This window comes from Schistocerca gregaria, chromosome X (assembly GCF_023897955.1).
Source record: "Schistocerca gregaria isolate iqSchGreg1 chromosome X, iqSchGreg1.2, whole genome shotgun sequence".
Classification (NCBI taxonomy): domain Eukaryota; kingdom Metazoa; phylum Arthropoda; class Insecta; order Orthoptera; family Acrididae; genus Schistocerca; species Schistocerca gregaria.
In genome coordinates, this window is record NC_064931.1 from 256,288,699 (window position 1) to 256,305,493 (window position 16,795).

The 16,795-nt window shown below is 38.0% G+C and overlaps 1 protein-coding gene across 1 annotated transcript in view; it reads left to right on the forward strand.

The window, feature by feature from the left end:
* Positions 1–14,381, forward strand: part of LOC126298463 (uncharacterized) — an 86,410-nt gene extending 72,029 nt beyond the window's left edge. The window contains exon 2 of the mRNA XM_049989793.1: positions 11,085–14,381. Within this exon, the coding sequence (XP_049845750.1) occupies positions 11,085–11,567 (483 nt within the window). The 3' untranslated portion in view covers positions 11,568–14,381. The remainder of the gene's footprint in view (positions 1–11,084) is intronic.
* The last annotated feature ends 2,414 nt before the right edge of the window (positions 14,382–16,795 follow it).

The following is a 16,795-nucleotide window of genomic DNA, read 5'->3' on the forward strand; positions in this document are numbered from 1 at the left end:
TCACAGTAATTTCTAATCAGTATGAATTGAGGTATGAAGACACTTGTTTGCATTTTTACTGGTGTCCAAAGTTGCATCTCTTTGATGCACCATTCAGTATAACACAACAAAGGGCAGTGTTGAGTGTCCCGACCAAGCCACCAAAGATGATGACCATTCTTCACTTAAAACTTCTGGGCTGACAGGCCGTGGTCAATGTACAAAACTCTCCCCTGATGTTTCGTCTCCAAATGCGGGAGACATCCTCTGAGGTAAGAGATCAGCCCGATGGTATCACTATGTCGATGACACTTTCAGAGTACGGACCCACAGAGTAGAGGAGTTGGATGCCTTCCTGACGCATATAAAAAGCATTAATCCGAAATTCCAATTTACTATGGAGATGGACAGTAATGGGCAACAGAATTTTCTGGATGTGTCTGTCACTAAACAACGGGATGCAATGTTGGGCCATAAGGTGTATAGAGAGGCAACACATCTGATCATTAACTGCATAAAGATTCAAACCACCATCCTACACAAAAAAAGAGGTGAATAAAAACCTTGGTAGACAGGGCATACAAAATTTGTGAACCTGTTTATTTAAAAGATGAGATTGAACATCTATGGTCAACTTTCATGAAGAATGGCTATTCTAACAAGGAGATAGATCAAGCAATTCACTCTCGGCAGAGAATGAGAAGGAACAACATACAACAGCCCCCCAATAGCAAGGTTTTTCTTCTGTTCATTAGCAAGGTCACAGATCGCATTGAGAAAGTGTTAAGCAAGTATGGGGTGGAAACTATTTACAGACCCACCAGGGAAATAAAATAATATTTAAGATCAGCAAAAGATGCACAACATCCATTGGCTACACTGGGAATATATAAAATTCTGTGTAGTTGTGGAGAGGTTTGTATTGGTACCGCAATGAGAAGTGTTAAAACCCATCTGGTTGAATATGAGAGGAATTGCCGCCTGGGTCACATGGATAAATTGGCTATAGCAGAACATGTTTACCAGGAAGGTTATAGTGAAACAAAATCCTGCAAGACGAGCGTCATATCTAAAACCCTGCATTATTATGTGCACATGTATGTAGAGGCTATAGAGATTGATAAACACCATAATAATTTTAACAGGAAAGAGGAAGATGTTAAACTGTATATAATTTAGATGTCAGCATTGCACCAGTAGCATGACGATTGATTACTTTCAGTCAAGAATGTTGGCATTACCAGAGACAGTCTCATAGCTGATGCCACATGATGGACAGTAGTGCCCCTTGCACTGCCTATATAATCAGTGCTTCCTAGTTTTCTTTGCAGTTCACCACTTTACCTCAAAGGATGTCTCCTGCAGTTGGAAACAAGACATCAGGGGAGAACTTTACAAATCAACCAAGGCCTATCAGCCTGGAAGTTTTACGTGAAGACAATATCGGCCATGAAAGCCTACATTGTGTGATCAAGATGACCATTGGCCATTTTCTTATTGCTTGTTGTGCAAATTCTTATCTGTGCAAATTCTTATCAAGCCTATAAAAAGGCAAAAGTAATAACAAAATTGACCATCGTGAAGACTGGCTAAAGACCTTGTTGATCCTCACATTAAGCATAGACTTTCTACTGGATGCTTGCCGTGAGAGTTAAGTAACACTGTCAGAAGAATACTAGACATAAAAGATGAGCCTCAAAAACAGAAAGAATTGGTTGAAAAATGAGAAACATATACCTTTTACTCTCTTCATTTGAAAATAAAAACGAGATATCTATGTCAACAGTGACATGTTCCAGTTTGTTTGGAATGTTCTAGTAGCATCTGCTTGAAATGCATGCATGGGGAAAGAGATTAAAATATACCTTAGGTCTTCGTAAGAAAAGAGATAATTACTTTCTACATCACTGTTTAAAATTAAGTTGTGACGAAGTTTCGCCATTCACAGGATTATGGAATGCCATAGTCACTCTATGCTGAAATGATGAGTCAAAAATCCAAAGTTGATTTCGAATACAATTTCTTGTAATTGAAAGTGTTTTTCTTCTACTTATTTTATGGATCTGTGACATTATTTCCCTGATGACAGTCTATGAATGAGTAGATATATTTTAGTAATATATAAAATAAAAAAAATTTGACGCTTTTGCTGTGTTTTAGTTGTCCTAGTGTCTTAAATCCTATATTGTTTAAAATAATTCAGATTTCCATGCCTTCTGATTTCAAAATGTTTAATGAACAGCAGAAAGTCATAACAATATATATTCACCAAGACAATGGTTTTATGCACAACAAGAAAAAGGCAATTTGAGAGGCTCCTCCATAGTAACCTATTCCAATCAATGTCCACAGTACTTGGGGGTTAATTGATTCCAAAACCTCATGCCATGACCTGTGTCTGTTCTCTCTAATAATACACTTTCCTGTGCAGTTTTCTGAATTTGGATCTCTCTTGGGAATTTATCCATTGTGATCCATCCAGTCTTGGACATTGCCTCAGTGTCCAAAAACCAACTAGGTGGCTCTACACAATCAGTTTCACCCTGCTAAGCATCCATTTTGGTGGATTCTTCTCAGGGATAGCTCTATCTGCTATATGGATACACTTAGGGAAATTGTCACTTGAATGTAGGTCATCATTAGTTTCCTACTGAGTGAAGAGAGCAGAAACACTGGTCAATAATGGAAAATTACCACTACAGTCATAGTTGTTGGCAGTGATCCATCACTCTTGTATGCTTATACATAACATCTTTAGGGGGTAACATTGATGTGGATTTGGGCATATGGAATGTGTCTTTTCTTGATTTTCTTGGGAACATAATTAGGAGACATATCCTAGGCATGGAATCAGTTCAGTAAGACAAAGTGCAGCATCTTACCTAAGAATAACAGCTATGTGGACCATTGAAAAACCATGTTTACCTGAATGGAGGATCTGGCTGCAAACTCAGTAAGAATACAATTATGAAACAATATTGTTATTCTAATTATTTTTGCTGTATTTGTATTTTTTTGGGATACTAGAGGTATCGGGTATGAGCCCAAGAGCTGGCTTGGTAAGTCACAGGCATCGTGGGCATGTTTGTCACTATTAGAGAGTGATATGCATGTATCTCTTTTACAGGGAAGGTTCCCAGCAACTATAGCTGTCCTCCTCTTTGCAGATGAAAAATACCTACCTGCTTTGGCCCACAGTTTTAGTCCACTCAGTTTCAAAAGACTCTAACACATTTTGAATTTCAGGATCATGGATATAACACACACACACACACACACACACACACACACACACACACAGAGAGAGAGAGAGAGAGAGAGAGAGAGAGAGAGAGAGAGAGAGAATACACTCCTGGAAATGGAAAAAAGAACACATTGACACCGGTGTGTCAGACCCACCATACTTGCTCCGGACACTGCGAGAGGGCTGTACAAGCAATGATCACATGCACGGCACAGCGGACACACCAGGAACCGCGGTGTTGGCCGTCGAATGGCGCTAGCTGCACAGCATTTGTGCACCGCCGCCGTCAGTGTCAGCCAGTTTGCCGTGGCATACGGAGCTCCATTGCAGTCTTTAACACTGGTAGCATGCCGTGACAGCGTGGACGTGAACCGTATGTGCAGTAGACGGACTTTGAGCGAGGGCTCATAGTGGGCATGCGGGAGGCTGGGTGGACGTACCGCCGAATTGCTCAACACGTGGGGCATGAGGTCTCCACAGTACATCGATGTTGTCTCCAGTGGTCGGTGGAAGGTGCACGTGCCCGTCAACCTGGGACCGGACCGCAGCGACGCACTGATGCACGCCAAGACCGTAGTATCCTACGCAGTGCCGTAGGGGACCGCACCGCCACTTCCCAGAAAATTAGGGACACTGTTGCTCCTGGGGTATCGGCGAGGACCATTCGCAACCGTCTCCATGAAGCTGGGCTACGGTCCCGCACACCGTTAGGCCGTCTTCCGCTCACGCCCCAACATCGTGCAGCCCGCCTCCAGTGGTGTCGCGACAGGCGTGAATGGAGGGACGAATGGAGACGTGTCGTCTTCAGCGATGAGAGTCGCTTCTGCCTTGCTGCCAATGATGGTCGTATGCGTGTTTGGCGCCGTGCAGGTGAGCGCCAGAATCAGGACTGCATACGACCGAGGCACACAGGGCCAACACCCGGCATCATGGTGTGGGGAGCGATCTCCTACACTGGCCGTACACCTCTGGTGATCGTCGAGGGGACACTGAATAGTGCACGGTACATCCAAACCCTCATCGAACCCATCGTTCTACCATTCCTAGACCGCCAAGGGAACTTGCTGTTCCAACAGGACAATGCACGTCCGCATGTATCCCGTGCCACCCAACGTGCTCTAGAAGGTGTAAGTCAACTACCCTGGCCAGCAAGATCTCCGGATCTGTCCCCCATTGAGCATGTTTGGGACTGGATGAAGCGTCGTCTCACGCAGTCTGCACGTCCAGCACGAACGCTGGTCCAACTGAGGCGCCAGGTGGAAATGGCATGGCAAGCCGTTCCACAGGACTACATCCAGCATCTCTACGATCGTCTCCACGGGAGAATAGCAGCCTGCATTGCTGCGAAAGGTGGATATACACTGTACTAGTGCCGACATTGTGCATGCTCTGTTGCCTGTGTCTATTTGCCTGTGGTTCTGTCAGTGTGATCATGTGATGTATCTGACCCCAGGAATGTGTCAATAAAGTTTCCCCTTCCTGGGACAATGAATTCACGGTGTTCTTATTTCAATTTCCAGGAGTGTAATAAGCAAAGAACACACTCTATTTATTAATATAAATATTTATTGTCAAAGTTTTCCCACAGAAGCTGTCACACAGTAACAGACAAATTGAAATATACATTCAGTGTCTCCTTTCTCCTTTTCCAGACATTTTGAAAGTGCAAACAAGAACTTCTTGAAAGTTATATTACCAACAACAATAATTTTGGCTTGAAGCTAGAATAGTGTCAAATACTTCAGTAATTAGATTATGTTTTCCCTACAAGTTGCGTTCAAGGCTTTCTGATGCTTGGTCACATTAGTCAGAAATACAAGACCTAAAATCTGGAAAAAAATAAGAGACATCTCCATATCACAGTTGAGGTCTTCCAGGAAAGATGTGAACTGCTGATGCCACAAACAGTGTGCTCTGAGTATACAGGCTTTACAACTACAGCCATGATGCCATTTATCTTAGCACATTTTGCTACCAGATTAATGTGATGTAGAACAAAGTGTACTGCTGGTATTTTTTGACAGATAGCATCTTCTTCCAGCTTTTTTCTCACCAAAGCAATGACATCAGACTTATGAGAAATCAATGCAGGCACTTCGTCTGTGGTGCTTGATGAAAGTTTTTTCCAATAAACAACATGCTTGTCGATCATGTTTTCTAAGCAAATAAAAATGTCATCGATCATAGTTGTGTTTCACAATGCATGAAATTACAAGCAGCTAGTCCTCTAGGAATTGTGTGAGTGCTGAATATTTGCTTGGGCAGCTTGTGGCCAGCAAGTTGCCGTGATGTGGCTGGGCTACATGAGTCAGGCTCGGTGCTGGGCAGAACAGCTAAGTTATCACGGCAAGTGGTAAGTGCAGGCCAGGTTCAATGAATATAAGAAGTCACTTTGATTATTAAACAAATTAATAAATAATTATAAACAATTTACTGAATAATAAACAGAAATGTGCATAAACAAAGATTACTCCACATGAACACACTTCATTTAGACTAGCATGAAAACAGCAGTCCTATTAATTACTATGTTTATTTAACTACAGTTCAATTTTGTATTGTATTTAAAGTTGATATTTTGACTAGTGTCAACTGGAGCATCAATTTATGTAAAGTTGGTGTTTTGACTAGTTAGGCTGTAGTGTCAGGTGTGACAAATAAATCTCTTAAATTTAGTTATTATTACAAGATTTGGATTTAAACATCTTATGAGGTCACAAATTGACCAAGAATATTTATCATGCATTTTAACATGTGTAATGTAAGTTTTAAGTGCAACTCTATCAAATAGTGGTCATGGTGTAAGACAATGTATTGAATAACATAGTTAGGTGATCGAGACTTTAAATAAGCATGTAGAGCAGAGTTGCAGGTCTTATGTCAAATTCTCTTCAGTTTTGTGTGGTGTTGTATCTGGTTGGGCAGTCACAGTGCCACTGGAGATTCAGGCTAAGTTAGTGGGACTTTGGATATTTGGTGATCATGAGTTAAGACATAGAAATGTTAAGGCATAGAAATATTCCAAGATTTTGAATTCAGATAAGGCTTACAAATTTCAAGTCAGTTTTCAGTGATTGATTTTTTGCATTGACACACACTTCTTTATGATTTAACTGTTTCCAAGCTGCTGTGAGCTTTGGTGGTTTTGCTGAATCAGAATAATTTTATTTAATTGTGTGATGAACTTTTAATGTTCTACTACTGGTTCTTTGTGAATGAATGTGCAGCACTGTGCATTTATTCTGCACTTGCTACTGTCTGTAAATGCTTTGATTTCACTATGTAACTAGATTTTACTTTGCTGTTATTATTAATTTCATTTATCAGTTTTATGTGAAGCCACCATTCCCATATATAGTTGCATGCTATATGGTCGAAAGTCTAAACAACTCATTGTAGACAACATCATTGTATTATGGGATTGTTTTCAAATATTTACCCTACATTTTACTTATTTATTTACTTGTTATTTTTTGTTTTGCATAATTATTGTTGAAATTAGTGCAGGGGCATTAGGATTACTTAGTACTTTGCTTTTGACTTAAAAGCAATGGCGTACAACCAACTCCTATTGATTCAGTGAGCCATACTGAAATATTAGGTTGTACACTGCCCACAGTGAGCTATTTTTCAGTCACTATTGAGTTGTGTCCAATAGTGCCAAATAGCCAGTCAAGTTCCAATTGACACAAATCAAGATGTCCTCCATCATGCTGAACTCAGCATTAGCACCCTTCAAAACCACAACACGTTGAGCAATATCAGTTGCATCAGTGCTTTCATCCAAAGCCAAAGAGAAGAGAAAATTATCTTTATTATTTCCTCAACTCCCCTGTAAAATACTTTCATTGAAAGAGGAAATGGTTTGAAAAGTGGAATTTGTGCTGGGCTTAAAATTGTTGTTCAGTCACAAAACATTATTTCACAAATTCGTCATTGCTGAAAGGACACAATGCTTTCACTGCTTTAATAGCTGTCTGATAACTTAGTTTCATTGCACCATCATTATGCATCATATGATTTTCTCTCTGTAAGTACAGGATGATTATAATTGAAGTTAATCTTTCAAACTACCGTAGAAATAACACCACTGGTCAGAATGAGGTCAAATTACAATGAAATATTATTGGAGAAGGGAGAAAACATATGACAGAAGAAAAATAAATAGTTACAAAATGTAGCAGTAGATAGTGCTGTAAGCATCATAATTTAATAATGGTCGACTACGAATGACAAATAAATCATACAACAATGCCTAAGGTGTACATCTGATGTTAAACAAACTATACTATTCAGTGTGCATGGGTGTACAGATGTGATACTGTCAGTTACATAAGCCTATCCACCACAGCAAGGTTTAATCACATTGGATGGGAAAAATCAGTTTTTAATTGTCCTGAAGCCAAAAACCGCATGAAAAGCATCGATCACATTGATTTTTAATTGTCCTGAGGCCAAAAACCGCCATCAATCAAAATCAAGTCAGATTATTAATTTCCATGTGACTGGAGCAAAACATGTTCAATGTGCTCTCCACCATTTTCTGCAACAACTTGAAATCAGGAAACAGCATGTTCCACAACTGATCGAAGTGTTTCCAGAGTCATGTTCAGAATGTGTTGCACAATGTGTGCCTTCAATGCAGCTAAGTTTTCAATTGGAACACTGAACACAACATCTTTCAGGTAGCCCCACAGCCAGAAGTCACATGGATTAGGTGATCAGGACGGCCAGGCTGTATGGAAATGGTGGCTTATAATTCTAGCATTTCCAAAATGGAGCTTCAGCAGCTGATTAACTGGATTTGTAATGTGCGGAGGTGCATCATCTTGCATAAAAATGATTCCATCCACACAACCATGCTTTTGGGGAGCTGGAATGACATGGTTGCACGAAAGACACTCATAGTGCTTACCAGTGATGGTACAGGTAACAGGACCAGAAGTACCTGTCTCTTTGAAAAAATATGGCCCTATGATAATTGATACTGTAAAACCGCACCACACAGTGATCTTTTCAGGATGAAATGGTGCTGGTTGATTTGCATGTGGATTTTCCATTGCCCATATTCGACAATCTTGTGTATTGACATATCCTGTCAGATGGAAGAGGGCTTCGTCTGTCCACAAGATCTTCCACTGCCAGTCATTGTCCACTTCCATGTGAGCAAGAAATTCTAAAGCAAAGGTCTCTCTCTTGCTGGTAGGTCACCAGGAAGCAACTTGTACACATGGGTAATTTTGAATGGATAGCAAAGAAGGATGTTTTGTAGGATTTTATGTACCATGCTCACTGGTATGTCCAGTGTTCGGGGAATTCTCCTTGCCCTACATGTTTGCACACAACCACTCGTCTCCAACTGCATTGCTGTGACCACTGCCTCTACTGATGTTGAATCAATTCATTTCCTCCCTCTACCAGGTTGCACACCAAAAGTACCCATCTTTTTGAATTTACGAATCAATTTCTCCAGACCCACGGCAGTCATCAGACCAACGCCTTTAGTCAAACTCTTCAGTGTCCAGAACTCCTGCAGCGTGACATTTGCACAGTCATCCTTATTGTAATACAGCTGTACAAGCAGAGTGTGATCCTGCATTGGGACAGTCACAGCGAACGTAACAGACATGTACAGAGGAAAAGTCGTGTACCCGGTGTGTTTATATTAAGTTCAATGGGTTGTGTGCATGACAGTTGTTTTCATTTACGAATTCTGACAATACAATACCATCTATTGATGAATTTTCACATTATTTTTTTCTATCATATGTTTTCCTCCTTCCCCGATGATATTTTGTTGCAATTTGATGTCATTCTGAGCAGTGGTGTTATTTCTACAACATTTTGAAAGTTTAGCTTTAATTATAATCACTCTGTACATTACAAGGTGGAGGTAAAACTGAGGCAAAATGACATAATGCTGAATCAACAGCAGTAATAATTTCAATAAATTACATATAAGGAGGTACCCGTAAGAAACTGAATTACTTTTTTGTGGGCAGAGTTTTTTTAGTACCCCATTCTTCCACTGGAAGCACATAGAGTGAACATTCCACAGTCAGTAAGCCAAGTGCTGTCACTGAAGAAGGCGAGGACTAGTTTCGGCAGAGTTTATAGTGAAAACTGTTTTATGTTATTGTCGTTTTTGCAATGGCTGATTTTCATGAACAACATGCAATAGCAAAATTCTGATTTTGCTTGGAAAAAGTGGAACAGAAACTCTTGAAATGTTTAAAACAGTGTACAAGGATGCAAGGATGATGCTATGAGGAAAACTCAAGTATTTGAGTGGTTTTCAAGGATGATGCTATGAGGAAAACTCAAGTATTTGAGTGGTTTTCAAGTTTCAAAAATGGTGAAATGTGAACTGATGACAAACCTCATTCTGGTTGTCCTTCCACAGTCTGAACACTTGAAAATGTTGAAAACATTGGTGCAGTCATCAACAAAGATCGATGTTGGACCACTGAAGAACTTGTGGAGCTGTCCGGAGTGACTTGGGGTTCAGTGCAATAAAGTGTGATGGAAGACCTGGAAATGGAAAGGGTGGCGGCCAAATTTGTGCCACAACTGTTGACTGCCAGGTTATAAAACATGTTGCTATGCTTACAATCCTGAATCGAAGCAACTCTCAAGCCACTTTTTTTTGTCATACATTTTTCTCCAGTGTCAGAGAGTTAATCAGGCTTTCTAGTTGGAAGTTTTGAAAAGATTGTGCAACAGTGTGTGGTGGAAGCAGCCTGATTTGGGCAGTCGGATGACTGTTTTTTCCATCATTACAATGTCTCTGCTCACACAGCCCTGTCTGTATTACAGTTCTTCATCAAAAACGTTATGACCCCTATACTCACCTGACCTTGCCCCATGCAACTTTTTTTTGTTTCCTAGAATGAAAAGAGACATGAAAGAAAAGTATTTTGCTGATATTGCTGACATGAAGAAAAAGGATGGTGGTGCTGTCAGGAATCACAAAAGATGAATTTAAACAATGTTTTGAAAAATTGAACTAAGGCTTAGACAAGTGTCTTAGTACAAGTGGAGACTACTTTGAAGGGAATTGAAGATTTGTGTTTAAAATGCTTAAAATGTGAGTTAATAAGTTCAAAAAAATAAGTTGAGTTTCTTTTGGGTAACACCTCACATACCTGCATGAGTACTAACTTATGTCTTTGTAGGCTGTGTTAGCCCAAGAGGTTTTATATTAGAAAACAAACGCTGAGATCTGGCTTCATGTTTCAATAAAGACTTTCTTCACATTGTGGGCTGATGCATAAGGAATCATTAGATTTTGAAATTTAGAATCTCAACTCCTCTTGAACCATTTTCTTCTCAATAGTTCCATCTTGTTATCATAAATGAGACCACAATCTAGACAATGCTATAACACAAAAGCAACAGATCACATTGCCACAGATGAAACAAGCAGTGCAAGCATGGGTAGGGGAGTGAACGAGGAACTCCAGACAGCCAGGTGTGGTGGAGGGTGAGCCTCAAGCAAGCAATGCAAGCCTAAGAAAGCACCTGTGCTCTCAGTCTCACATATCCCCAGCACTGATTTACATGATTCTAGAAAACAAAGTGAGATATAAAAAATGATGGTGATAGAATTTGCAAGCAATGCAAGCCTAAGCAAGCACCTGTGCTCCAAGTCTCACATTTGCCCAGCACTGATCTATATGATTCTAGGAAACAAAGTGAGATTTAAAAAATAATGAGGATAGAATGTGATAGTTAGAGATCAGAAAGTAATATTTACACTCATATTTTGCGCATAAAAACTGATGATTTTATTACAGCACTGTATAAAAGTTACATTTTTGAAAGTATAAATATTTATTGCCTTTGTATTCCTTTTTTCCAGTTCCCAGACAACAATAACATGAACAAGAGAAACATTGCAAGATCAGATGAGTGTGGCACAATAAATGAATTAAACAATGAACTGCGAAAGCTAAACCTCATACCAAGGGTACAGTCTTCAAGAGGTCAAAGAGATTGTAATGAAAATGAATTAGTCTTATCTCCTTCAAAAAAAATATTAAACACAAGTAAAGAAAGTAATGACACATTGAAGGCTTCAAGAAGAAGATGGAATCTAGACCTGAAACTGTGGCATCGATTGAATCAGCATCAAAATTTGACTAGTTTTCGGCATAATTCAAAACTTTTTCAAACATGGGTGCCAAATGATGAACTTGACATTGTATCCAGTTCATGTTATGATCGCAGTGAGCATCACTTTTCAGATATAGGTGAAATATCTTTACAACCTGAAATACTAGAACAGAAGACATGGTATGGAATGATCAAATCTATACTTTTTAAGAAAAGATATGTTCACTGAAAACAGAGCAGCTAAAATAAACTGTATTTGTGAGTGAATACATTTAGTAATGTGCATGGTGGTTCAACATTCAGTGCCAATCTCTTAGATAGTGTAAAAGAATGAGATTTTCTCTTATGCTGCAACCATACACTGTGCCCCAGACACTAAACATTAGCAACACATTTCAATTTCTTGCATATGTAGGGAAGTACAACATAATTCTAATACTAGAAGCTTCACTAGTTCACATCTAACAAAATAAACATTGGTAACTCTCCTGGAAGGTTCTATACATCAATTCCGTTAAGAGATGGTGTATCAGACATAGACAGTTTGTACTAAGCTGTCTCATCTTTCGCTGTAATATCATATTTGAAATTTCTGCAGCACTAAAACCACCAGGCTTGGGACAAAAATGATATGTCTTTTCTCTCTACTCTACAAAGTTTGGTAAAACTTTGATATTGGTATTGATTTTTGAATCACCGTGACTAAATATACTTGCAATTTAGTACTTACATGATATATGTAGTACTTTTAATTATCTCAGAAATTATGTACAATGTAGATAGATGTGAGAAACTGATTTATGTTGCCACATTAATTTCTTTCTTAATATTGTACATCATTTCCTGTCACTGTAAAAAAAGAGCACAGTATACGAATAATCATGATAAATTTACCAGTGCATTTAGAATAATATAATAAAAAAAGTGATGAAAGCTGGTGCTTAGTTGAAACTGTTAGGGAACTTACTAAAGTTTTCTTAAAATAATGCTTCATCTATTAACAACTGTTTATGCTAAACTTTTGACAATTTTCTTGAAGTCACATATGATGGATTAACTAATGAAGGATACACAATAAAGTAATTACAATACATTAACATTGATAAATTAAATAGTTACAAATTATGATATTTCTCATTCAGTGGCAGAAATAGAATAAATAAACAGAGACCAAGCTACTACTTATGAGACTACCTAAAATTAAGCTCGTCTTAGTCACCATGGATAATTGCATTCATAAAAGTGTTTGGAAGGAAACAGTTGATTTGTTAAACTTGTATTTAAACTAATTGGAGATATTTTTTAGTTTCTCTTGTTTTATGATGTTATGTTGACTTCATTTTTCATCTTAAAAATTACTTTTTGGTAAGTAATTGACAATTACTTAATGTATAATTCATTGCTAAATGTGTTGGATGCTGTACTTGAACTAAAGGTTGGTCTTTGGTTACTATCTTCCGTACCAGACTAAATTACTCAAACATTACAGTCTCAGCTACCTCTACTCTCATTATTTTGTTGAATATTATTGAAGAAAGGGTACACTGTACCATGAGGTGAGAAGCCCTTAACTCAGGTCTACCTTCATTTTGCATTAATTACATTCACATCTGTCTTTTTTTTTACAAAAGTGGCCTATCATGCCAGTTAGGAATTAAATATTCTGAGGAGATGCAAAATCATTTGAAAATCAACTTGCAGTCAAAACTGCTAGCTCTGTTCATAAGTGAGAAGTAGACAAAGCAGAAGCAATCTTGTTCATATCATCCATAAATGTACACTTTTAATTTATTGCGTGACTTTAAAAACCAGCTACATATTTAATTGTGTTTAGCAGGTCATTACATTTTACAGCATTTCGCATTGCCTGCTTTCCCATACCTTCATTCTTTTTCATATTTCAGCAGTGATGGTTGTGGACATTTGTGGAATGGCACCAAGCAAGTCCACAAACCGTCATTCTTAAAAGACTGAGGGAACGATGTGTTAAATTTTAATTGATTTCAAATTTTTGTACAATTTGGCTACTAAATAACATGAAGAAGATATGGCAGAAGCAGAAAGTTCATATCTGTTTTATGACACACAAAATTATGGAGAACCACTTATTATTATTTGAAATCAGCACAAAACATAAATTGCATCATGAATAGTGGCACCTCACATATAATAGTCAACATTTGAATATTATCTCAGTGTTTATAAAGACATTCCACAGTGGTTCCAGCTTTACTTCTATGGTGTAATTCATCAGTAAAGGAAAAAAAAAAAATATTACTACAGTTTGCAATTTCTGATGAAAATAAATTAGAGGTGGTTCAATTTCACTTTGTCACTAAAAATTAAACAGAGGTATCAGAAACTGACGGAAAGTTTATTTCCCCCTTTTTATTATATTTATATCTACTGTAATTTGATGGAAGCCTGCAGTCATTAACAGAAAAAAGTTGATTATTTCAAAAACTTTATGCAGAACATGCATGTCCTTTCAAACTAGTCTAGTGCTTACTTCAAAAAACTGCTAAGCAATATTCTATCATGGAACATCATTCCTTCTTTGTACGAGAAACCACATAGACAAATAACCACTTTTTCATCACCATATTCAGAGTTAATACAGATTCTTATATCAGTATGTCACAGTGCTTTCTGGATACTGAACATCATTATTACAGCAAAACTTTCCTACTTACATTAGTGTCCACAAATTCTTTATTTAATATTTGTTATAACTTGTGGTTCATGCAAATTACCACCTATCTGTATCACTGCTTGTCTGTGTGCTGTTTGACTACTGTTCTAGGTAATCAATAAATTGTAGTGACTGAAGAATCTGTATCTATGAAGATACGGTGTATTACAGTAGGATATTTGGAAATTATGTGATATCCTATCATTAATGGTGCTGTGAAATCAAATAAAAGTGAAGAATGTTTTCTCCAGAATAACTATCTCATGTAAAATATGATATTGAAGAGGAATTGTTTATGTAGCATTCCTGTACCAAATTAGATGATGACAATAAATTTTGATTTTTTTTCCATTGCACGTGGCAACAATAAAATTACCATACCTTTAGTTACTAATTTTCCTTAATTTGCTTGATGAATAATCTTCTTTGCTTTTGTTACTATTCATGATTGAAAGAGGTGTTTTGTTGCTCAAAATAAAACCATGACAATAGTTATTGGTAAACCATGATGAACTATCAGTTGGTAGTTATAAAAACAATAAAGTTTCTGAAAATCAGCATGCTTTTTGCAGTACAAGCTGGTTTCCATGATTTTTCATATCTGGAAAAAGCTTCAGAACTTGGAAAGAGAGAGAAAATGATTACATCTTCAACAAATGGTGTGGTATGAAATAATAGGCAAGGCAGGAAGATCAAAAATAAGAGAAATGAAGACTCATCATTGGCATCTTGCTTCATTAGTAGACTTGTTGAATAGAATCAATGATACAGGGTATCTATACAGGCAAAAAATTAAAATAAAAACTACCACTTGTTGTTCTCACATTGAAACCATACTACTTGGGTCCATCTGATAGCTGCCACACAATGCCACGACAATCATCATTTTGCATGTATCAGTACTAGGCATCTCTCCAGTATTAAATTGTATCCTTCAGTTCTAAACTACATGTAAGTTACTATCCACAAACATTTACTACAGTCTGGAAAATTGTAAAAATGTCACTGTTCACTGCAAGGTATCTATACAAGATACTTTTTTAAGAATCCTTTCAAACATTTGTTGAGTCACAGCCAGTGCCACAGATAGATGAAAGAATTAATGTTCTATCAACATACTGTGAAAGTACATTAGCTGTTTATCTGAAAATCTAATTACAATTAATGGTAAACTTTTTATTGATGTATATTTCTATAAACAGTTAATAGTTATTGCATAATTTCATTGTGTGCCCAGTTCGTTTATTCTGTACCCACATAAGCATCTGGCATCTCTGGCTGAGAAGATTACGTTCAGTCTAATATTTATAATATAGACAGTAAAACCATTTTAAATTTTAGAAGTAACAATAAATTAACAATACATTATTTGAATAAGTTGACTTCTAGTTTCCATCACCCCCCCCCCCCCCTCCTTCTTCTCTCCCAACGTCCAAAAGAAGTCTTCTAACTCATTTGATGTGACCCCATGACAACCTCCTCACATTTGACAACCTTTTTACCTCAGAGTTACCAAACGACGACAACCTCAATTACTTGATGGTCATATTCCAATCTCTGTGTTCCCCTACAATTTTGGTTCTCTGCAGTTTCCTCTGATACCAAGAAAGTTATTCAATTGATGGTTTAACACAATTCTAGGCATGGTGCCCCTTTTTCAAGTCAGTGTTTTCCATATATTCATTTCCCCACGTATTCCGTGTAGCACCTCCTCATTTCTTATCTTATCAATAAAATTATTTTTCAGTGTTCTTCTGGAACACCATATCTCAAATACTTCAATTCTTTTCTTTTTTTCCTGTAGTGTATGATGATGATGATTCTGTTGATAGTACTGCTGGGCGATGGATAAAGAGAGTTAAGGCAACAGGGAGTCGAGAAACTGAGCTCCTTGATCAGCCACATTCGGGACATTCTCTCACAGCCACTGCTGCACTTGGACTTCCAACTGTTAAGGCCAGTTAAGGGTTCTCTCTGTGGGACACACTTCGAAGATCATGCAAGCATATTTCATGCAGGAAAATGTAGCTATGAGTACAGGACAAGAGCTTTTACCAACAGGGAATAATGCTCTGTCACAATGCTGGTTTAAGGCAACAGGATGTGATGGCATCTACATAGAAGAATATTACATGTAAAAGAAATGTTGAGTGATACTGTCACCAAAGTCTAATTCAATGTTTGTTGTGCACCACAAGCTTTCCTATGTCTTCCACACACTCAGCTAGTGGAATCTCTTCCAGTTCATTATCTTTTCCCTAGTGGGTTTTTTCCCCTTCTTCAACAACAAAAAAGAGGCACTTCTTTGTGGGGAAAAACATTGTAATCACTCAGGACCAAGTCTGGGTTATATGGTGGATGTTCAAAAACTTCCCACTTCCAAAGAAAATCCTTTAACTCAGCAGAATATGGGCGGGTATTATCATGAAAAAGCACAATGCTGCTGGATGACAATCCACACCATTTGTTCTGATTAGCATAGTTTACTCGGTGAAGAGTCTGACAGTAGGCTGCTACACTAATGGTCTTCCCTCTAAACAAAGTTGATGAGTGGGAGACACTTTTGATCCCAAAACACTGCAGCCAGTGGCCCCATGCAATGTCAGCCCAGAACATCACTCCACCACCATCTTGTTGTAAATGTGGGACACCGGGTTAGAGGTGATTGATATTAACGTGATGTCTCTGAACTAGCTGTCTGTGACTATCAGGGTATAAACGGATCAAAGTTTCACCCATAAATAACATCAAATGCCAATCCTGCG